This window comes from Lagenorhynchus albirostris, chromosome 5, assembly GCF_949774975.1.
Source record: "Lagenorhynchus albirostris chromosome 5, mLagAlb1.1, whole genome shotgun sequence".
Taxonomy (NCBI): domain Eukaryota; kingdom Metazoa; phylum Chordata; class Mammalia; order Artiodactyla; family Delphinidae; genus Lagenorhynchus; species Lagenorhynchus albirostris.
The window spans coordinates 27,677,537-27,703,000 of record NC_083099.1 but is presented as its reverse complement, the minus strand read 5'-3'; the positions used below and the strand labels follow the sequence as shown (position 1 = coordinate 27,703,000).

The following is a 25,464-nucleotide window of genomic DNA, read 5'->3' as shown; positions in this document are numbered from 1 at the left end:
CTTATTCCTCAATATATTAGAAGGGCATCCAGAAAGAATGGAGAAAAACCTGTGTTTCAGCTTGATTAACCAGAAGTCAGAGGGAATCCTTTTAAGTGTGAACACAAGGTTCAACTCTCAAAAGCTCAAGCCAGAACTACCCAGATCTCCAAGGAGGTGTAAAACTCTGAGTCCCACCTAGGGCCAGAGTTCACAGAGTGACTCAGAGTCTTTACTCTGGAATGCCCCTAGTGTCAGGGAATTCTAAGGGTGGCTAAACTGAAAAAGTCTCAAATTATTTCATCTGTCTTTGCTTAATATTAAAGAATTTACAAACAAAAGTCACTCTGAAGAATAAGAAAATTTTCACTTCAAAACTAAGAGCTTCTTTATATTATATAACCTGGTCTAGCTCCCTAGCTACCCCAAAATGATATTAGTCATACTCCGTATCGCCTTACTCCCACAGATGATTATATTTGATATTCTAAAAGAAAAAATGCCTCAAGTGGGGTTTGTCTCAACTTTTTCTTTTTTTTAACACTTACCTTCTTTAAAGTTAATACATCCTGCACATTATCTGCTCCTTCTGCTCTTAGGCACATATGCGTCCCAAATACAATTTCTTATATTGAAGGAATAGGTCACTTGTAAATAACCTAAATAATTTTTTAAACATTTAAATAAATGCTTATCACCTAACTTCAAGCAAACAAACCAATATATGAAGCAGATGGCATATGAAACAAGGGGTGGGAAATAAAAGGAAAGACAAAGGCATGACTGAGACTCATAAAGAATCTGAGTTTCACAAGAGATTGTGCTGCACATAAGTACCAGCATCACTGAGGCCCTTGGCACTCTGGGAAGTTGCTTACCTGGCCAGTTTTTTTGACCATGATGTTATCACTATGTCTGTCACCAATCCCAAGGACATAAGAAGCTACACAGTAGCCGGCACAGGACAGGGTAAACTCCTCAATGGCTCGGTCCAGGTCATCCCTGAATAAGAGAAAAAAATAGGAGCAAGGAAGGTTTTCAGCCTCCAAATGTGTGGGACGGAGCCAATCCACACTTCTGTTTCCTTTTTAATGTGAGAACAACTGCAACACAGAGCTGCCAAACCATATAAGGAGAAGATGCTGGATCAGCCAAGAGTGAGGATGATGATCAGAGGAGCAGGGCAGGGAGGAGTCAGCAGGCTTGCTCAAAGACATCAGGTAACTGGACATCAACTATTCAAACTGCTGTGTCCTGGGGCTCACATTTCTGTGGGGGACGGGGGTAGGTTCATATGCATAGTAATGAGAGGAGACCATCAGCTTGGCTGAATGATGCTGGGCTTTGGAACATTTTTGTAGTTTTGACTGAAGACTAGAATTCCATATTTAAGAGTTAAGTATTACAGTGCCGACCATTAAAGTCACTGACTTACATCAGAAGTAACTAATATAGACCCTTTAGGGACAAGGCCCTAAAATCAAAATTTGAAAATTAATTCTCACATACAAGTTCTTGGATTTTATTTATTTATTTATTTACTTTTGGCAGCATTCGGTCTTCACTGCTGCATGCAGGCTCTCTCTAGTTGCGGCAAGCAGGGGCTACTCTTCGTTGCGGTGCACGGGTTTCTCATTGCGGTGGCTTCTCTAATTGTGGAGCACGGGCTCTAGAAGCGTGGGCTTCAGTAGTTGCAGCACACGGGCTTCAGTAGTTGCAGCATGCGAGCTCAGTAGTTGTGGCACACGGGCTTAGTTGCTTCACAGCATGTGGGATCTTCCCAGACCAGGGCTCGAACCCAAGTCCCCTGCATTGGCAGGCAGATTCTTAACAACTGCACCACCAGGGAAGTCCAAGTTCTTGGATTTTGCCAATGATAACATTTAAGTCCGACTTCAAAATCTTCAGCCAAAAATACTTGCAGTGTTTTCCCCTCAATGTGAAATTCCTTAATTTCCTATGTATTAGGGCTTTTCCAACACAATAATTGTAAGTAACACAATTCCTAGCACTGTATTTTTTAGTTTGGAAAGATCAACCTACAAACTCATTTACTTCTATTTTTAAAATCTATTGAAAATTTACTTATGTTCATACATTCACATAATTATGGAAGTTCATGCACTTAAAAAGTTATATGTTATTTGTTAAACACTTAAATTCTTAGATTTTTAAACTACTGCCCAGCTCTGAAATTTGATCTAGATGAAGCAGAATTCAATGCTGATCTTCTGTAAGATTTTAGGAAGGCCTATTTGTCATTTTGATCTAACCTGAAATGAAGCAATAAATAACACTAATATTTCCTCTAGGACACTGATGATTCTAACTGTGAGAACAGTTATTTGTTTGGCAGTTTGTTCAGAAGAATGATAATCAAACAAAATACACTAACCCAGAACACTAACCCAGAATTGTATTCTTTAAGCCAGTTCAGAAGGGCATCTTTGTTGAAGGCTGCTGCTGCAGCCACATTGCTACTGTTCAGCTGAATGTCAGCAATTGTTTCAGAGGTGCTCACAACTTCAATGAGGCCAGAGTGGTCTCCTGTTGCTAAACAGCCATAAGGCAGCATCCTGAAAAGAAAAAAAAGGGGCATAAAGAGTCACATGTGTATGCTATCCATAAAATGAAACACTGACAGAGTATGTTTTTTCTTTGATTTTTAAAAAAGTTTTATTACTATTGATAACCTTGCCATTACTGTATCAGTCATATAGACAAATATTAGTTCCACTTTCTATTAGAGTGTAAATACCTTAGTGAACAGATGGAGTAATTTACTAAACTCCAATGTGCTAGCTAAATGTATAATTTGTTATCTAATTATTCTGGTGAAATATTCTATTTGTTTGTGTAGGTGGACACAAGCACATCAGATAAAGGAAAAGTCTTTCATGTTTACCCTAAATTTTGGGGAAGGGAACCACCCTTTATGTAGCATCTAGTAGATGCCACACAGCAGGCTAAGCACTCTACACGTTACCTTGGTTAACAACAACTCCATCCTTCCAGTTGTTCAAGCCCAAGACCTTGTAATCTTTCACTTTTCCTCTCATGCCTAATATTTACGTACCTTGAAAATGTACAGAGTCTAAGTAGTTCTCTGTCTCCACCCTTTCTTAAGCTACCACCCTAGTCCAGGTCACCATCAACCCCTATTCAAAATTCAAGTTTCCTAATTAGTCTACCTGCTTCCACAGCATAGTCTGTTCTAAATGCAACAGCAACATAATCCATTTAAAATATATTCATATTATGTCATTCCCCTGATTGAAATTTCAGCCATGACTTCCCACCTAAGTGAAAGCCAACCCGCTTGTTGTAGTTCACAAGACCTTCAATCTCGTCCCCCTTCACCTCTCATAGTATCTTCCACTTGATCACTTGTTCTTACTATACTGGCTCCATTGCTATTCCCCAAACATATCAGGTACAGTATTCCCTCATTCCTTTATCTGTGTTATTTTCTCTACTTGGAACATTCTTCCCCAAGACATCTACATGGTTTACTCCCTTACCACTTTGAAATATTTGCTGAAATGTCACCGTCTCAGTAAGGGATTCCTGAATCATCCTATTTAAAATAGCAACACAGTGACATACTAACTGCCATCTCTTCCCTCCTTTATTTTCCTCTATAGCCCTCAACACTATCCAACATCCTGTACATTTTATTTATGTGTTTGTTTATTGTCTGTCTCTACCATTAGGATGTAAATTCCATCAGCCAGGGATAATTTGTTCACTGTGTATCCTCAGTACCTGAGAATGTGTTTGGGCACAAAGCAGGCACTAAATAAGTATTTCTGAATGAATTAAACAAACAATAACAAAATCCCTATAAATAGGTAAATTCCCCATTTTATAAATGAGACATAAAATTAATTTGCAAAAAAGTCATACATTTAACCAAGTGGAAGATCTAAGACTTAAAACTAGGTCTGAGTGGCTCTAAAACTATCTTTTTAACCTAACACAGTCTCCAGAGTCACTGTGTAAGAGGTCTCTCAGGCTGCTTCTTGTGCCAAATAATTTTTGCTAAATCTATAGGTAGGATTTTGCTTTGCTTTGCATTTATATGATCCCTAGTGCAAATAAGCATTTTCTCAGGTCTCTTTTAGCCATTTTATGTAGAATTTCTTTTGTGAATTAGCTAATCACATACTTGGTCTATTTATTAGAGTTTTAAACATTTTCCTTAGAGATTTATATGAGTTCTTCATATATTAATATTATCCTTTTCTCATTTTGGTTGTCAACATTTTCTTCAGTTTTCTAAAAATGCTATTATCACTAGAGCAAATACAAAGTGGAATAAAATACCTCGCAAAGTTCAAATAAAAGTCAGGTGACTACAGAAAATGCAATGGATGCAATTCACGGGTTCTATACATATATGAGTGCAGCTATGTGCCAAGCATTGTGTTAGCTGCTGCTGACACAGAAATGAGCCAAAAATGCAGTCCCTGCTCTCACTGATCAGACAAACCACAAATGCACAATGTGCATGTGATCAATGGATAAATGAGAAGTGCCAGTAGAACGTGTCAACAGTCAAGAAAGATTTCTGGGAGGAGGAAGGACATGAGGGACAGAGGGAAGTACAGGGGGAGCAGGTGAGGGGAAGAAAGTGTCAGTGTTGGAAAGACCATGCAGACCTCTATCTGCCACATAAGGACTTTACCAAAGAGAAAAAATGTGTGAGTGTGAGTGTGTGAGTGTGTGTGTGTGCGTGTGTGTGTGTTGGGGGAATGAGTGTGGTAGTGTGTGTAATAATCAGATAAAAGAGGAGAGTTTCATTTAATAGTTCCTAAATTTCCTTCCAACCAACAATTCAATTTTATGCCTCTTTAAGCACTTCCCTAGTTCTAGCAAAATACGGTTGGAAGCAAAATTGTGAAACTTCATGCTGACAGCCTGATATACCAATAGCCTGCTTTACATATGCATTATTAATTTATTTCTCTTTTTTTAAAGTTTATGCTTCACTAGAAAAGGTAGCTATGGAGCATGAAAGTTTTTAGCAATACCCCTATCCTTATCGTGACACAACACATGTGAAGTAAACACTGTCTGGTTAAAGTGCACTTTGGCTCACTTTCCTACATCTCCTCCTACCCCACTTGCAGTCAAACTGGGCAAAAGTCCAACAATTTCCTCTTCAAAAGCAGACAATGATGAAAGCATTTAGTGTCTTGAGGATGGAATGCTCACAATGGGAAGGAAAAAACATCCCTGTCATAGAGACAGTTTGACAGAAGTCAAGCTGGGGACAAACTCTTGGAGCCCTGACCACCTTACGGGGGCACCCTTTGCACTCAACTTCTTATAAAGGCCATGACAACGCTTAGTAATGTTTATCTTCCTTTCTCAGACTCTCTGACCCAAGGAGCAATTTGTTATCTTTCCATTAAAGCAAGAATTGTAAAATGAGATAAATTCTACAGCAGTGGGGATGGCAGCCCCATCACCCTACTCTGAATGAGTATGTAGAAAGTTTTCTCTGGCCTTGACTCCAAGTCTCAGTGGTACCTTAGCCCATTGCTTCAAAAGGAGGCAAGTATAATTCTTTTACCTAAGGCTTGCATTGCTTCCATCTTCTTCCTTCATCCTTCTACCTACTGAAACCAGTGTCATTAGAACTGCTGTGTAGCTCTCTTAAAAGGGAAGTAAACCCCATTAGTGCAACTCAAATATAAAGTCACAGTGAAGACAACTCTCCAAAATTCAATGTCATCTGTATGGTGGGGGGGGGGGGGAGGCACGAGATGGGACTGTCAAATCTACCAAAAATCCAGGTAGATTTACATGCAACCTATCAGACTTGACAGAAAAGTCTAATTACCTATTTGTTGACCAAAGGTCAGGGTGTTCTAACACATTGATGGCTTACAAATGTTCTAATTTGGCATGGAAGATACCAAAAGAATATTTTGAGACATCAGAGAAAAATGAAAATCAGAAATATGCACTTTCATTCATGCTAACATGGCACTTTTGCAGGTGCTAAAATATTCTGATCAAAATAGTAATTTGTAGAAGGTATCTGAAGATTTGACATTGAACCTAAAAGAGTGTGTGCTACATGAACAGGTTTAACCTAAACAGCTGGCCAAAAGAAAAACACGTACAACAGGAACACTGGGGCATGTATATTTATAGAAACAGTAAAAAATGTTTGGTGGGAAAAAAAAGCTATTGGTTTGAAAATGAACTCAAAAGAATTGAAGTCCTGCATATTTTTTTAAACATGGGGTCAGAGTACAAAAAGTCAGCAAAGATCTCACTGAACAGACAAGTTCCTTTTTCTTGTTAGACACATATTGCTTCCCCTCAGACAGATACCAGGTTTATTTCTAGCACTCCCACATGTGGCTGCCTCCCTTTGCCTGAGGTCACAATGAACTTTATTTGATGCTAAATGTGCTTTACAGTTAAATAGAATGGGTAAAACAAAAAACTAAGAGAAAAGAACTTAGTTGAGGCTTTCAATTAGTCTGACTGAACTGAAGACAAAGTCTTTAGCTCAGCCTTTCATAATTAACAAGACATCATATGGCCAGAATCTGCTCTTAGCAAAGGAGACCACTATGTAGCTTATGTGCTGACCTTGGAAAGAACCAACAAGTTGCGAGCCTATGCTTGAAAAGTTTTCCCCATTTTTTACGGACAAATGAAGTAAAATCATTTTCACTGCGGTTTACTTTATAAGAAGGGTCAATAAACGTTTACTGGACTGAACCAGATAATAAATATTTTAATTTTAGGTGCTATAGACTATAAGGTAACTAACTCAATTTTGCAGTTATAGCATAAAAGCAGCCATAGACAATATCTAAACAAACGGGTTGTGGCTGTGTGCCACTAAAACCAAAAGAAAAAAGAAAAAAGGTAGGCCAGAACCCTCTGGGTTTGTGTTCCCCAGGGAGAGTTTCTTAAAATCAACCATTCTCCTCTTATCTACATAGTATTTCTTATGAGTAAGTGACTGACCAGAAGTTTTGCTACCTATTCAAAACTACCTATTCTATTTTTACACAGCCGTATTAGAAATTACTGCTAATTTAAAAGCAAAGCTCTTTGTCATTTATGGTACTCAAAGGTCCTTTATATATGAACCAAATCTCACTTCTGTATTCCAATACTTCTGTATTCGGTATTCCTACAAGTCCCATTCAAGGAACAAAACCCACAGCAAATTGTTCTTTCTACCTCAATAGCACTAGAAAAGTGTATGTTGGAAAAAAAATCTAAAGACTAAAAACCTCTTAAAAAAAAAATCAACGGACAATTACATATTTGGGCCACCAGAATACTTTGATAAACAAATAGTTACTAGATAGGTCTTACCACAATTTTTCTCACTTACACTACCAAAATAACAGAACTGAAATCAAGTTTAGTGTCTGACAGACCCCAATTTGAATCTAGCTCCACCACTTATTATTTTTGTAAACTTTGACAAACTGTTTAAAGTCCCTTAAGGTTAAATTTCTCATCTGCTAAAAAGGAATAACACAACTTCAAAAAGTTGTAAATTACATGTCATTACACATGTGAAGAACCTAATACAAAACCTGTTTCAGTCAATAAATATCAACTGTTTTAAGTTTTTAAATAAATTAAACTCAAAATGAAATCAAGAAATACTTACAATCTTGCAGGGATAAAGTCAATCACAAGTGTAACTGTTTCCAGCAACCTTGTGGACAAAGTTGCTGTAGATACTAAAACATATTAAAAAATAACAGATAAAGTAAAAAAGTTTTTTAAAAGTTATGATTAATAAAGAAAAAAAGGAGACTTCTATATCTCAGAAATATAGATTATTCATAGTAATGGCTCAGGAAGTTACTGACTTGGTTAACATTTTAATGCCCATGAGAAAAGAGACATGGTCTTGAGTCTGAGAGGCAGGATCTGGACATGGCAGGAGCTGGGGCTCTAAAAGGGCTGTCAAATGTATAAAGGGAACTAGAAAAGGTCTGCTCATTGATGAGACGATATACCATGAAAGTCTGCCATCTAACCTGGGCCCTGGGTGGGCAATAAAAATGGCGGGGGGGGGGGTGTTCATGAAAGTGCAAAAACACCCAAGCCTTCCCATATTCTTATGAGATTCAAATATAATATAAATACTTATGAAGTATGAGAGCCTGAAGGCAAAGAATTAACATAAAAACTGATTGATCGTGCATAAAGAGCTTGGGCAAAAGCACAAACTAGACCAAAATTCATTTTGGGGGGCAAACTTTCACACCCTAGGGAGCAAAGGACCCTTACAGAAAACACAAAACTCACAAATAACGAATTCAAGACCAAATATTATTAACTACACAAGGAAATGAATAAGATTAAGCAGATAAATGAAAAGGTGACACCCTAAGAGATAAAACAGAACAATATGAAAGAGATGCTAAAATGATGAAAGACATGAAGAGGAATAGAAAGCATAAGGAGAGTACAGTATTAAAAAAAGAACAGGTATACAAAACAAAATCAAATACAATTCCTAAATAAAAACAGTCATTGAAATAAACATACTACACTGATACACAAGAGATGAGACAATACTGAAGAGATAATTAGTCAAATGGAAGACAGAATAAAAGAAACTACAAAAAATGCTGCATAAAGAAGGAGAGAAATAAGAAAGAGGTTAAGAGAAATGCAAGGCAGAACAAGGAAAACCAATATACATCTATTAAAGTTGCAGGAGAAGACTGTGAGAGTGAGAGAACTGCAGTGTTGAAGAATATGGATACATTCTGTAGAAACTAAAAGAGGTGATTTTCTTTGATTGAAAAGATACAATAAGAATGAGGAAGTAAAAATAAATAAAAAGAAATCCATACACAGACAAATTACAATAAAACTGCAGAAATGAAAGGCAAAGAGAAATTTTTTTCTGCAGTGTCAGTTTAGACTGACAGCAGGCTTTTAAAAATAACAACAGACGGCTTCCCTGGTGGCGCAGTGGTTGAGAGTCCGCCTGCTGATGCAGGGGACACGGGTTCGTGCCCCGGGCCGGGAAGATCCCACATGCCGCGGAGCGGCTAGGCCCGTGAGCCTTGGCCGCTGAGCCTGCGCCTCCGGAGCCTGTGCTCCACAATCGGAGAGGCCACAACAGTGAGAGGCCCGCGTACCTCAAAAAAAAAAAAAAAAACAGATGTCAGAATACCATGGAATAACATCTTCAAGGTTTCTTTGGAAAGCAGCTGTATAACCAGGTAATGTCAGCAAAAACAGGGGGTTAAGGACATTTGAAAATCCACTCTTCCATAAAAACAACAAAAAGATTGGCAAAAAATTGTCAAGGATCAACTATTTCAGTAATATGGAAATACAAAAATGGGTTGCAACAATCTGGGGAGTGTTTCTTGAAGAAAATGGCTGAATCTCAGTTGAGTTTTACTGTTACTTATTCCAATCTTACCTACTTCCCAGTTCTGCAGTAGACCTGGCAACAAATGGCACATAATCATTGTGACTACAGCAATCTGGTAGCCACTAGAGGGGGCAAAAATGGGGTTGGAGCTCCTTCAAAGCCTCATTTCTACGTAACTGTCATTCTTTGAACTCTCTAGTAGTTTCCAGGAAGATCCCACTCACACTGTTTCTTTGACCTGACTCAGACCTTGCCTACTGTGAACTGCCTTTTAGCTGGAGGTGTTTCTCAAAAATAATCTGAATCATTTAACACTGCAGCTGTCTTAGGGATAAATAGTAGTTGGGGTAAACAATAAGCTAACTAAAAAACTTAAAGAATAAACTGTGGAATGAGATGTTCACAGGGGACACTGAAAGACTACAACATTCCCATAGGAATCTAGAAGCCATGTGCATGGCGATGGTTGTATGCATTCCTGGGGCTGTGCAAATGGACAGGAAAGAAGCTAGAAGGCCCTAGCTCTCACCTCTTGATAACTCTGAGGCTTACACAAGTTAAGGCTAAGGCACAGCTCTGAACTACCTGGCTGACTCCTGACGGAATGCCCCAACATGCACACAGAACCCCTCAGTAAAGACTGAAAGACTTAAGAATTCCAGGCATTTAGGGAAATCTGTGGTCAATCATTAGCTGACCAATAAACTAACCAGGCAGAGAAATCAGTGACAACACATGACAAGAACAAAGCCTTACTAATTAAATGAGAAGTCACAAAACAAACAACAAACAGCAACAACAAAAAATCCTGAACAAGGGAGAGAATCTGATTTGCAGGGTTGTGAAATTTAAAACCCCTATTTTAAGTATGTTCAAAGAAGTAAAAGGAACCATGTCTAAAGAACAAAAGAGAAGTACAAGAATGATGAATTACCAAACAGAGACTATAAATAGATATCATTTAAATGAACCAAATACCATGACATTTTTCACAGAACTAGAACAAATAATCCTAAAATTTATATGGAACCACGGAAGACCCCAAATAGCAAAAGCAATCTTAAGGAAGAAAAGAACAAAGCTGGAGGTATCACACTCCTAGACTTCAGACTACTACAATGCTACAGTAATCAAAACAACATGGTACTGGCACAAAAAAAGACACATAGATCAATGGTGCAGAATAGAGAGCTCAGAAGTAAACCCATGCATGTATGGTCAATGAGCCTACGATAAAGGAAGCAAGAATATATAATGGAGAAAAGACGGTCGCTTCAATAAGTGGTGCTGGGAAAACTGGACGGCTACATATAAAAGAATGAAAACAGAACATTTTCTCACACCATATATGAAAACAAACTTAAAATGGATTAAAGACCTAAATGTAAGACCTGAAACCATAGAACTCCTATAAGAGAATGTAGGCAGACAATTCTCAATTTCAAAACTTACTACAAAGTAATCAAGACTGTGCACAGAGACAGACATGTAGGTCAATGAAACAGAATTTAGACTCCAGGAAAAAACCCTCACATTTACAGTCAATCCATGTTTGACACAAGTGCCAAGATAATTCAATGAAGAAAGAACAGTCTTTTAAACAATGGTGCTGAGACAACTGGATACCAATATAAAAAAAATGAAATTGGACTCCTACCACATACCATATAAAAATTAACTAAAAATGGATTAATGACCTCCTAGATAAGGGCTAAACTAAAATTTTCAGAAGAAAGGATAGGCATAAATCTTCATGACACTGGATTAGACAATGGTTTCTTAGACCTGACACCAAAAACACATGCAGCTAAAGAAAAAAATAGATAAATTGGACTTCATCAAAGTAAAAAATTTTGTATATCAAAGGACACTATCAAGAAAGTGGACAACCCACAGAATGGGATAAAGTATTTGCCAGTAATTTATTTACTAGAAGTCTAGAATTCAAAATATATAAAGAACTCACAACTCAAAAGACAAATAATCCAATTCAAAAATGAGCAAAGAACTTGAATAGATATTTCTCCAAAGAAGATATACAAATGACAAGCACATGAAAAGCTGGCCAACATTATTTGTCATTAGGAAAATACAAATTAAAACCACAATTAGAAAATTAACAAAATTGCAAGCAGAAATTGACAAATGCCACTTATAATGGTTGGTTTTAACATATCTCTGAAGTGACAAACAGGTAAAAGTTTGATGAGAATAAAGACTTGGGCATAATTAACAAATTTGATCTAATGGACCAATTTACAATCTTATGGTTAATAATTACAGCATCTGGAACCTTTTCAATCACAAATGTGACAGAAAAACTAGACATGTGGTAAGGCATAAATAATCTTAAGAAATATGACCCTGATCTTATACAGACCACATAATCTGACAATAGTCAGGTACAATAACAACAGGAACAACAACAAAAAAAGTCCAGTGCAATTTGGGAGTCAAAATAATTTAAACTAGTTCAGGAGTTGAAAAATACAAATGGAAATAAAACATTTAGAACTGAATTCCATATAGTATATTATGAAAATGCATAAATAAGTATATTTTTAAACTTATGGGATGCAGCTAAGGCAGTAGTTAGAGGAAACATGGTTTTAATTTGTATATATGAAAAAAGTGGAAATTAATGTTCTATGTGTTCATCTCAAAAAATCAGAACAACAGAATTAACACAAGTAAAAGGAAGGAAACTATAAAGATGTAATCAATGATAAAACAGAAAATGAAAACATAAAACTAGAAGGCCACTGTTTTAAAATACTAAGATGGAAACCTCTAATACAGCTAATAAGGAAAAAATATTGCATACAAAATAATTTTACAAATGCAAAAGGAGAAAAAAGTTAAACATAGCAGAGGTTTTTAAATTACAAGAGGATGTTATAAAAAAAAGTATGGTAATAAATTCAAAAACAATGATGAACTGGACAATTCTTAGCCTCAAAGTGACTCAAGAGGGAAAACAACCCAAAGAGTCCAATAACCATTAAGGAAAATCAGTAGTCAAAAAAACCTAGATTCCAAAAAATCAATACCAGGACCAAACTTTTGCAGAGACAGAAGAGAAGAAAGCATATCAAGTTTAAAATTTGGAAAATAAAATATAAGACAGCATCTTTAAGATAACTGTACAGGGAAGGATTTTTTAAAAATAATAAAACAAAAAGCATAAACCTTGAAGCAACCTAGGTAACTTATAGCAGAGAGAAAACACAATACTTATAAACATTGAAAAATTACTCAACCAAACAAATGCAAATTAAAATTCTATGAGATACTGTGTTGTATCCATTAGATTTGCAAAAAATTAACAAGTCTGATTGGCAAGGAGATATTTCTGGGTAGTAACGTAACACTGGTACAACCATTCTGGAAGCCAGTTGGGCAATGGTGGTAAGGTTGAAAATATGCATGCCTTATGACCTGGCAATTCCACTTCTGGCTATATAAACTGAAGAACTCTTCCAAACGTAAAAGAAGTGTGTAAACTTTAGGTTTAAAAAATAAATAAAAAACAAAAACAAATGAACACAAATAGCTTCTAATAGGGGAATGGATAAATTTTTGTATTTATTCAAAACATTAATAGAGAAGTGACAACAACAAATTAGAACTTCACATATTAATCTTGATATATCTCAAAAAATGTAATAAAAAAAGTAAACTTCAAAAAGTTACATGTGATACGACAGTATTTACTGGAAGTTCAAAGCATTCAATGGATACATAATATATAATTAAAGCACAAAAACATACATATTACAGTTTAGAATAATGGTAAATCCTGAGTTGTGAGAAAGTAGAAGAGGATAAGAATGCATTGATTTTATCTGAATATTTAATTCCTTTTTTAAAGAAATAAATATGGAAACATGTTAACATCTGTCATTTAATAGCTAAATGTATACTCAAGTCTGGGTTTAAGAACACAAAAAATGTTGTCAATTATCATCTACATTTCATGTTTGAAATATTCCACAATTAAAAAAAGAATTAGGTAAAAGATGAAGTTATTCATTAATAACTAGCATAGAAAAAAATTTTTTAATTGTATGGCCCTGTATTGTAACATGAAATATGCTTAATGTTTTTTCCCCCTTGATTAAAAAAGGAGTACACCATAGAAAACTAGCTAAACAGGTATACCAAAAGGGGGGACAGGGAGGAGAGATTGTATCACCTTTAATCCCACCACCCAGAAGTAATGTCTACTATACATTTTAGTTTCTGTCAACATTTTAGTGTGTCATTTTTCAGGGATTTTTAACTGGTTGAAATCATTCTATAAAAATATTTTTTTGCATCTCACTTATCTCATTTGACATTTGAAGATAGTACTTTCTCTAAATTGTTAGCAATTCTCCATAAACAATACTTTTAAATACCTGAGATGTTTGGTCATATGTGAAAGTTAATCATCTTTTAAACTGTTGTTCTATTGAGCAAATGTTCAAAAGAGTGTCCCAATGGTTTTTTTTACTGTAAATAAGTCAAGGATGAATATCTCTGTGCATAAGTCACTGTTCACATTTCTAATTTTAAATTAAATTCTGGAAATATTGGATATAGGGAATAAATAAACTTGATTCAGAGAGGTTTATATTCATTCAAAATGGTATATGACAATATTTGTGTTTTTGTTACTTCAACCGTGTTCCAGACTACATTTCACTTAACAGAATTTTTGCAAGGAAATCAATGCTATATAATTGTTCTTTTAATTCATACTTCTACATTAGAACTGACAGTCTTCGCATAATTATTATTTTTTATTTTATAACTTGAATGGCCTTTTCATATCTTCTCCCCATATGTTTATTTCTATGAACTCTTTAAATATTTAGAATTATTATCCCCCTGTCCTGTTCATTATGAATATAATGCCCGGAGGCTTGACTTTTGTTTGTTGACATTCAAATCTTATATTTTTATGTGGTCTTGTTTGCAATTATCTTCATCTGCTCTTTATCTTGAAAGATTTTATAATAATTAAACTTTAAAATCCGTTATGTTTCCTCTTTCTTTGTCTCCATAAACCTGTTCTACTCATTGTCTACCCCTAACAATGGTGGCCAGGAAAAAACCCTGAAAGCCCACCTAAACACTTCCCTTTCGGGAAGGTTAGAAGAATCAATGTTACTAAGTTAAGTAAGAAGAGAGGCAGGCCCTTCTCTGTCTTATCACTCCCATGACCACCAGTCATCCTTCCTGAGACCACCTTCAAAAACACAGATTGGGATATGACTCTTGCTGTCACATGTATAGTTTTACACTTGATGAGGTTTCAATAAGATAATGTATTTGAGAGCACACTGTAAACTATAAAGCGTTATATAAATATAATTATGAACGACCAATAATAATAGCAGGAAGAAATCAAAAAATCAGGTTTTTATAATTTTTAAATTCTATTGTAGAAGGACTACAACATGAGATAAAAATAAATTCACTAGAAATCTCACCTAAGATCCAGACCAGCTTCTTTCCAGAGTAAATCCATCAAGCGCAGCATTTGGAGTGTCAACATATCCTGCCGTAAATCTAAGGGGAAAGAACCCTGCTATGTTATAAGTGCTTTCCACTTTATGCTTAATAACATTTATTCAAGATTAGCTAATTCAACCAGAATTAACTGGCTGGGAAGAAACATTGACAAATAACTGCTCTGTTAATTTTTTTCCAGAATTTTAATGCTGCCCATATTCAATATGTTAAATACTAGGTTTGTTGGTTAGCATGCTCCAGTAACTACTTCAGAAATTAAGTTTAAAAATATTTTTAGTTGTTTACCATGTGCAAGCTATTATACTACTTGTACGGGTGCTGTAATACTGCTATAATACAGTAATGCTGTGTTACAGCATCCATACAATCCACATTGCTAACTTTTCTTCTTCTTGTTTGTCTTTTGGGATGCAGAAGAAATTCTTAAGAATCACATAAGTAACTGTATGATGGGTTCACAAAACTGTAATAGTTAATTTTATTTATTATCATGTCCAAGGGTAATTTTTAGGTAAGAGGTGAAAGTACAGACTTCCACATAATGACATTTATACTATCGAGTGGGGTTAAATGTCTACGAAATACTAAAACTTCTTTTAAAAACAGTTGTAAGCAGAGGAATGGATAAAGAAAATGTGGTAATATATACCATGGAATATTACTCAGCCATAAAAAGGGACGAAACAGTGCCATTTGCAGAGATGTGGATGGACCTAGAGATTATTGTACAGAATGAAGTCAGAAAGAGAAAAACAAACATCGTATAATATTGCCTATATGTGGAATCTAGAAAAATGGTACACATGAACTTATTTGCAAAGCAGAAATAGAGTCACAGATGTAGAGAACAAACTTATGGTTACAAAGCGGGGAAGGTGGGGTGGGATGAATTGGGAGACTGGGATTGACATATATACACTACTATGTATAAAACAGAAACTAATGAGAACCTACTGTATACCACAGGGAACTCTAGTCAGTGATGTGTGGTGACCTAACTGGGAAAGAATCTAAAAAAGAATGGATATGTGTATACGTATAACTGATTCACTTTTCTGTATACCAGAAACTAGCACTATAAAGCAACTATATTCAAAAAAAAAAGAGTTGCTAAACACATATACTTATGTTATCTCACTTAATTCCATTTAATAAACCCAACACAGAGATGCTATAATCCTCATGGACAAGAAGATCCTGAAGCTCAATGAATTTTATGTGATTTGTCTGAAATCACAAAACTAACAAGTGGTAGCAGTCATGACTGCCTTCTGGTTGGTGCGATTACTTCACAGGCATTTCCTTTATGAAGTATGGGTAAGATATTTTAATTAAAACACAAAACTATGAAACAGGATGTATGAATATATTATTGAAAATATTCTCTTGCATTTCAGAAGCTTTTTACCGAAGGAGTAAACAGCTTTGTATTTTGTAGGAAAAAAGGAAGGCTTATTAGAACAACGTAAGTAAGTAAGCTGTAGAAATCATTCTCCAAAGCGAAAAAAAAAAAGGGGGACTTATGACATGCCAAATTCAAATTTATGACCACTGATAGCTACCTCTTGGCTGCCATCTGTTTGTTATACATTTACACATCACCTTTCAGATAAAACAAATGGACAGCAAATGAAAAATACTAAGAAATTTGGCACTGTAAAAACCTCCGTACATACCATCACCATTTTTAAAAATCACTCCAACTGAATCCTCACCAAACACCTTGTTGTTGTACACCAGCCACAAAGGCTTCATTTTGGAATCCATGTATTTACACTTTTCAATACTGAAAGAAAGAAAGGGGAAAATTAGCCCACTTCAATTTAAAGATATGGCAAGACTGTAACGTTGCCATGATATACTAGGCTTGGGAAAACCCCTCACCTGTTCCAGGTATACAGAAGTCAGAACGAGAACATTTCCTCTTGGCAGAAAAGCAACCGCAATGCTAGGCTTGGCTGGCATGTAGTGACGCCAGGTGAGCTGGACTGAAAACCCAGATTTGCCCTTCTCATGGCTACATTTAAAATTCCTCCTTTCCTTCCCTTATTCTTCCTTAACTTTATGTTATTATACATAAACAATAAAAATCAGAATGTAACATTGGATTGTAACTCCATTCTTGATTTCTTAAAGAGGGATCAACTTTGCATACTGATATATTGAACATAATTATCACTTTCCCATTATTACTTTTGTAGGAGAAGTAAAAATGAGAAATAATTTTCTAAATTCATTCAAAAATCTCATTTTGAAATAGGAAAGTTTAATTAGTAAATAATCTATGATGGCTGCCAACATTTTGCTTACATAGGATTTTCAACTCTTAGAAACCAGTAATATAGAAAGCAAATTTAATTACATACAATTGAAAGGAAATGAACTTGCATTAACTTTCACTAATCCCACAGGTAAATTTAGCTAGAAGGCGTATGTCCTATTAACACAAGAATAACTTTTGAGAACTTTAACATTTTCCTTTTTTAATTATATTCCACTTACTGAGGCTAACAGCTGTCCCTACTGCTCCCCTAAGGCAGTCACTCAGAAATCCCTTCTGCATTGCTATTTAATGGGAGATTCACTAATCACAGTACAGAAGGTCACTTACTAGAGTTCTGAGAGGATAACACATGGGTTCAGAGGTGATTGCAGGTCAGAGAGGGCTTCCCGATAAGCATTCTGTTTTAAACAAGTGTGCATTGCTTCTTTCCCTTTGGCTCTATTTAGCTTCATTGCATTCAGTTTGATTAAACTATTTAAAGTTTTTAATTTATTGAGTGCTTCAACCTGAAAAATAAGTTTCCCCACCACCAAAATTCATTTATGTTAAAAATAATATCATGTGATAATATTAATCAATACCATTCCCTCACCACCCTCCTCCCCACAATACACAGGCAGGACAACCAGCTAACGTAAAAACAGTGCTTGCTTTATGACAAGAATATTAGATACAACGAAAAAAATTAATTGTTACCTCTTGTTACTTAAAGCAACATTTTTCAAATGTTCTTGAACCTTTTCTTAAATAAAATCTTATAAACTAGAGAAAAGTAAAGAGACATAGATTATAGGTAAGAAGATAAGTATGAAACTTTACTCAGAACTCTGCAACTAACTGAGTAATAGAATTTGAAATACTGTTAATCTGAACCACTGTAATTGGGCAACTCCATAGTACGAAAGGAAAATCTATGTACAAGTAACCCTGGGGTTGACATTCAACCTTACTACCCTTGTCATCACTCTTCTATAACATCTTCTCAGTATATTCTCTTTCCACTAAGAGTATAAAGTAAATTTTTGTACAATAAAATAGATACGAATATAGACAACAGTAGCTATTGTTCAAGTATAAATTAACTGGTTTTTATAATGAGGTAACCCTGGCTATCAAAACTTATGCAAAAAAAAAATCATGCAAGTAGTACAAGGAGAATCAACAATGGCCAACTGAATCAAAACCATGTGTCTGGGGCTTCCCTGGTGGCGCAGTGGTTAAGAATCCGCCTGCCAATGCAGGGGAAACGGGTTCGAGCCCTGGTCCGGGAAGATCCCACATGACGCGGAGCAACTAAGCCCATGCGCCGCAACTACTGAGCCTGGGCTCTAGAGCCCGCAAGCCACAACTACTGAGCCTGTGTGCCACAACTACTGAAGCCCGCGCGCCTAGAGCCCCGTGCTCCACAACAAGAGAAGCTACCGCAATGAGAAGCCTGCGCACCACAACAAAGAGTAGCCCCTGCTCGCCACAGCTACAGAAAGCCCATATGCAGCAACGAAGACCTAGTGTAGCCATAAATAAATAAATAAATAAATAAAACCATGTGTTTAAAAGTCAACTTTACTGGGCTTCCCTAGCGGTGCAGTGGTTAAGAATCTGCCTGCCAACGCAGGGGACACGGGTTCAAGCTCTGGTCTGGGAAGGTCCCACATGCCACGGAGCAACAAAGCTCATGCGCCACAACTACTGAGCCTCCGCTCTAGAGCCTGCGAGTCACAACTACTGAAGCCCACACACCTAGAGCCCATGCTCTGAAACAAGAAGCCACTGCAATGAGAAGCCCGTGCACCGCAACGAAGAGTAGCCCCAGCTTGCTGCAACTAGAGAAAGCCCGCACACAGCAACGAAGACCCGACACAGCCAAATATAATAAATAAAATAAATAAATTTATTTTAAAAAAAACAAGGAAAGAGAAGTCAACTTTATTGTTTAGTAACTCAAGGTCTTTCCATGTAATATTATGTCAAATTCTGTAAGACCCAGCCTCAGCCAGGTATAAAACATAAGAAGGAATATTTTATTTTATCATTATGTCATTAAAACTGGAAACAACGAATGATAAAAACAGAATACATATATCAACATGTGAATTGTGTATAACAAGCATATAAAATATGTAGGCAAAAAAAAATATGTAGGCACAAACATTATGAACACCATGGCTTGCATTTTGATGAACAGGAGATTTATTTTACACCATATTTTCATTTTTGAACTTTGCTTCTATGCAAGGAAACCACTAAGACTCTGTAGGGAGGTGAATTCGGCATGCAGTTTCTACAGACAGGCTGAGGGCTTGCTCACAGGAAACTGGGAAGGTTCTATGTAGCCTGGTGATAAAATTGAGATTGCTGAAGCTTGCCAAGTTAGCCATCTGTCAAAACCACAGACACCCCATTTCTCAACAATTTCAGGAGCTGTACAAACACTGGTGAAAAGGGAACTCGCTGAAAAATGGGCTATGCAAACAAGAATTTTTTTAAGTATTTCAAATCTGAATTTCTTGCATGTTTCTACAGTTGTGAATTTTCAGGGCCTAACCCTAATTATGTTGATATCCATTTCCTGGAACAGCGTTCGGAACACCCACATGGCCATAAGTCAAATACTTTAAGTGTTTCAACACCTAGTCACACTATAGGTTTACAGTGATAACAAGAACTGCCATGTAAAGGGTACAATCTTCCCCTGGCTGTTCATCAGTCAAGAAAAGAGTAAGAATAATGTGATAAGATATATGTCATATGTTTGCTGGTATAAAAGTCAAACTGAGGTTCCCAGAGAACCAAAATACATCCAGTGCTGTCTACTCATATGAATGAGGCCAAAGAAGTAGGGCCCTCATCAAGTGGGGTCTTAATAGACTTTGTTAAAATTTGGATTTTATTCCCTATGCAATGAATATTACTGCAGGGATTTTAAAAAGGGAATACATCTACATTTTAAAAAGATCATTTTATCTGCTGGGTAGAGAATAAAGGTACGTGTGTGTGTGTGTGTGTGTGTGTGTGTGTGTGTGCATGTGCACACATGCGTGCGTGCAGAAGAATGGAAACAAGGGGCACAATTTAGGAGGTTAATGAAGACATCCAGGTAAGAAAGGATAGTGGGTTGGACAAGGATGGTAGGCATGAACACAAGAGAAATTGATAGGTATGAGATATCTTTAAAAGGACTATAAAATTAAGGGGACAAATAGTATCTGACTATAAAATTAACGGGACTAATAGTATCTATCTCATATTCTTGTGAAGAATAAATGGCCCACAATAAGCGGTGAATAAATGTTAGCTATTATTACCATAATTAAAGGGCTTTCCAAAAAGGAGGGATCAGATACAGTTACTTTAACATGAATAAAAAAAGTAAATTTTTTTTTACATCTTTATTGGAGTATAATTGCTTTACAATGGTGTGTTAGTTTCTGCTTTATAACAAAGTGAATCAGTTATACATATACATATGTTCCCATATCTCTTCCCTCTTGCGTCTCCCTCCCTCCCACCCGCCCTATCCCAGCCCTCTAGGTGGTCACAAAGCACTGAGCTGATCTCCCTGTGCTATGCAGCTGATTTCCACTAGCTATCTACCTTACGTTTGGTAGTGTATATACGTCCATGACTCTCTCTCGCTTTGTCACAGCTTACCCTTCCCCTCCCCATATCCTCAAGTCCATGCTCTAGTAGGTCTGTGTCTTTATTCCTGTCTTACCCCTAGGTTCATCATGACATTTTTTTTCTTAAATTCCATATATATGTGTTAGCATACGGTATTTGTCTTTCTCTTTCTGACTTACTTCACTCTGTATGACACACTCTAGGTCCATCCACCTCATTACAAATAGCTCAATTTCGTTTCTTTTTATGGCGGAGTAATATTCCATTGTATATATGTGCCACATCTTCTTTATCCATTCATCCGATGACGGACACTTAGGTTGTTTCCATGTCCTGGGTATTGTAAATAGAACTGCAATGAACATTTTGGTACATGACTCTTTGAATTATGGTTTTCTCAGGGTATATGCCCAGTAGTGGGATTGCTGGGTCATATGGTAGTTCTATTTGTAGTTGTTTAAGGAACCTCCATACTGTTCTCCATAGTGGCTGTATCAATTCATATTCCCACCAACAGTGCAAGAGTGCTCCCTTTTCTCCACACCCTCTCCAGCATTTATTGTTTCTAGATTTTTTGATGATGGCCATTCTGACTGGTGTGAGATGATATCTCATTGTAGTTTTGATTTGCATTTCTCTAATGATTAATGATGCTGAGCATTCTTTCATGTGTTTGTTGGCAGTCTGTATATCTTCTTTGGAGAAATGTCTATTTAGGTCTTCTGCCCATTTTTGGATTGGGTTGTTTGTTTTTTTGTTATTGAGCTGCATGAGCTGCTTATAAATTTTGGAGATTAATCCTTTGTCAGTTGCTTCATTTGCAAATATTTTCTCCCATTCTGAAGGTTGTCTTTTGGTCTTGTTTATGGTTTCCTTTGCTGTGCAAAAGCTTTGAAGTTTCATTAGGTCCCATTTGTTTATTTTTATTTCCATTTCTCTAGGAGGTGGGTCAAAAAGGATCTTGCTGTGATTTATGTCATAGAGTGTTCTGCCTACGTTTTCCTCTAAGAGTTTGATAGTTTCTGGCCTTATATTTAGGTCTTTAATCCATTTTGAGCTTATTTTTGTGTATGGTGTTAGGGAGTGATCTAATTTCATACTTTACATGTACCTGTCCAGTTTTCCCAGCACCACTTATTGAAGAGGCTGTCCTTTCTCCACTGTACATTCCTGCCTCCTTTATCAAAGATAAGGTGACCATATGTACGTGGGTTTATCTCTGGGCTTTCTATCCTGTTCCATTGATCTATCTTTCTATCCTGTTCCATTGATCTATCTGCCAGTACCATACTGTCTTGATTACTGTAGCTTTGTAGTATAATCTGAAGTCAGGGAGCCTGATTCCTCCAGCTCCGTTTTTCATTCTCAAGATTGCTTTGGCTATTCGGGGTCTTTTGTGTTTCCATACAAATTGTGAAATTTTTTTGTTCTAGTTCTGTGAAAAATGCTAGTGCTACTTTGATATGGATTGCATTGAATCTGTAGATTGCTTTGGGTAGTAGAGTCATTTTCACAATGTTGATTCTTCCAATCTAAGAACATGGTATATCTCTCCATCTATTTGTATCATCTTTAATTTCTTTCATCAGTGTCTTATAATTTTCTGTATACAGGTCTTTTGTCTCCTTAGGTAGGTTTATTCCTAGATATTTTATTCTTTTTGTTGCAGTGGTAAATGTGAGTGTTTTCTTGATTTCACTTTCAGATTTTTCATCATTAGTGTATAGGAATGCCAGAGATTTCTGTGCATTAATTTTGTATCCTGCTACTTTACCAGATTCATTGATTAGCTCCAGTAGTTTTCTGGTTGCATCTTTAGATTCACTATGTATAGTATCATGTCATCTGCAAACAGTGACAGCTTTACTTCTTCTTTTCCGATTTGGATTCCTTTTATTTCCTCTTCTCTGATTGCTGTGGCTAAAACTTCCAAAACTATGTTGAATAAGAGTGGTGAGAGTGGGCAACCTTGACTTGTTCCTGATCTTAGTGGAAATGCTTTCAGTTTTTCACCATTGAGGACAATGTTGGCTGTGGGTTTGTCATATATGGCCTTTATTATGTTGAGGAAAGTTCTCTCTATGCCTACTTTCTAGAGGGTTTTTATCATAAATGGGTGTTGAATTCTGTCAAAAGCTTTCTCTGCATCTATTGAGATGATCATATGGTTTTTCTCCTTCAATTTGTTAATATGGTTTATCACATTGATTGATTTGCGTATATTGAAGAATCCTTGCATTCCTGGGATAAACCCCACTTGATCATGGTGTATGATCCTTTTAATGTGTTGTTGGATTCTGTTTGCTAGTATTTTGTTGAGGATTTTTGCATCTATGTTCATCAGTGATACTGGCCTGTACTTTTCTTTCTTTGTGACATCCTTATCTGGTTTTGGTATCAAGGTGATGGTGGCCTCGTAGAATGAGTTGGGGAGTGTTCCTCCCTCTGCTATATTTTGGAAGAGTTTGAGAAGGATAGGTGTTAGCTCTTCTCTAAATGTGTGATAGAATTCGTCTGTGAAGCCATCTGGTCCTGGGCTTTTGTTTGTTGGAAGATTTTTAATCACAGTTTCAATTTCAGTGCTTGTGATTGGTCTGTTCATATTTTCTATTTCTTCCTGATTCAGTCTTGGCAGGTTGTGCATTTCTAAGAATTTGTCCATTTCTTCCAGGTTGTCCATTTTACTGGCATAGAGTTGCTTGTAGTAATCTCTCATGATCTTTTGTATTTCTGCAGTGTCAGTTGTTACTTCTCCCTTTTCATTTCTAATTCTATTGATTTGAGTCTTCTCCCTTTTTTTCTTGATGAGTCTGGCTAATGGTTTATCAATTTTGTTTATCTTCTCAAAGAACCAGCTTTTAGTTTTATTGATCTTTGCTATCGTTTCCTTCATTTCTTTTTCATTTATTTCTGATCTGATCTTTATGATTTCCTTCCTTCTGCTAACTTTGGGGTTTTTTTGTTCTTCTTTCTCTAATTGCTTTAGGTGCAAGGTTAGGTTGTTTATTCGAGATGTTTCCTGTTTCTTAAGGTAGGAGTGTATTGCTATAAACTTTCCTCTTAGAACTGCTTTTGCTGCATCCCGTAGGTTTTGGGTTGTCGTGTCTCCATTGTCATTTGTTTCTAGGTATTTTTTGATTTCCTCTTTGATTTCTTCAGTGATCACTTCGTTATTAAGTAGTGTATTGTTTAGCCTCCATGTGTTTGTATTTTTTACAGATTTCTTCCTGTAATTGATACCTAGCCTCATAGTTTTGTGGTCAGAAAAGATACTTGATACAATTTCAATTTTCTTAAATTTACCAAGGCTTGATCTGTGACCCAAGATATGATATATCCTGGAGAATGTTCCATGAGCACTTGAGAAAAATGTGTATTCTGTTGAAAAACCGTAAATATTAAAATCATCTATGAAAACCTACGGTAGTTCCTCTGGCAATGCAAATGAGTTAAAAAACTGTAGTGGGGGCTTCCCTGGTGGTGCAGTGGTTGAGAGTCCACCTGCCAATGCAGCGGACACAGGTTCGTGCCCTGGTCCAGGAGGATCCCACATGCCGTGGAGCGGCTGGGCTCGTGAACCATGGCCGCTGAGCCTGCGCGTCCAGAGCCTGTGCTCCGCAATGGGAGAGGCCACAACAGTGAGAGGCCCGCGTACTGCAAAAAAAAAAAAAAAAAAAAAAAAAAAAAAAAGGTGTAGTGGAACTGGAAATTATAATACTACAGAGAGCTGATATAAAATTAGGGTGTGATACCACAGAGGCATAGGAATGAACAGCAGGTTAGGAGTGGTGAAACAAATGGCTTTCAAATGAGATAGAGAAGTTAGAAAAGGTAAAAAGGTAGGGGAGTCTTTGCCACAAGGAAAAAACAATGTAGTACCAAAAAGTAAAGTCTGGGAGAGAATATTTAATACTACAGAAAATTTCAGTTAGGTGGACTGAATATACTGATTTCAGTTTATATCAGCTAGATGAAACTACCCTGCTAATACTTACAGCTTACATACTGTAATACTTACAGTCACATACAGCTTATGGTCTACGTTTACACCATGACAATAATAAACACCTCACTTCTCTAACATGTACTCATAGGCTTAGACACACTAAAAAGTTAATAAATCCCCCAATACTTTCATCAACGCTGAATGATGCCTGTGAACTCTCCTATATCAACCAGACTGAAACTGACTTTCCCCTGGCTTCCCCAAAGGGACCCATGGCCTTTTACTATAGCAACTGCTCACTGGGGGAAAGGAAATAATCAGAACTTTCAGGGACTTCTGGACACTGGTTCTGAATTGACACTAATTCAAAGAGATCCAAAACATCAGAGGTCCACCGAAGTAGGGGCTTATGGAGGCCAAGTTAACAATGGAGTTTTAGCACAAATCTGTTCCATGGTGGGCCCAGTGGGTCCCAAGAACATCCTGTGGTTATTTCTCTAGTTCTGGAATGCATAGCTGAAATAGATATACTCAGGAGCTGGCAGAATCCCTATGTTGTTTCCCTGACCCGTGGAGTGAGAGCTATTATGATGGGAAAGGCCAGATGGAAGTTATTACAACTGTCTCTTCCCAAGAAAACAGTAAAAACATTCCTAGAGTAACTGTACATATTAGTATTATCATCAAGGACTTGAAAGATGCAAGGTGGTGATTCCCATCACA

The 25,464-nt window shown here is 36.6% G+C and overlaps 1 protein-coding gene across 5 annotated transcripts in view; it reads right to left on the bottom strand.

The window, feature by feature from the left end:
* Positions 1–25,464, bottom strand: part of PIK3CB (phosphatidylinositol-4,5-bisphosphate 3-kinase catalytic subunit beta) — a 194,036-nt gene that overhangs the window by 6,282 nt on the left and 162,290 nt on the right. For 4 of the 5 annotated variants that reach the window (XM_060149740.1, XM_060149742.1, XM_060149743.1 and 1 more), the window contains 5 exons: positions 17,502–17,680; positions 16,567–16,676; positions 14,848–14,926; positions 2,388–2,555; positions 858–981 (listed from right to left, as the gene is read on the bottom strand). In XM_060149740.1, the coding sequence (XP_060005723.1) occupies positions 858–981; positions 2,388–2,555; positions 14,848–14,926; positions 16,567–16,676; positions 17,502–17,680 (660 nt within the window). Of the gene's footprint in view, positions 1–857; positions 982–2,374; positions 2,556–14,847; positions 14,927–16,566; positions 16,677–17,501; positions 17,681–25,464 lie in introns of those variants that run through there. The other variant, XM_060149744.1, reaches the window with a different exon arrangement.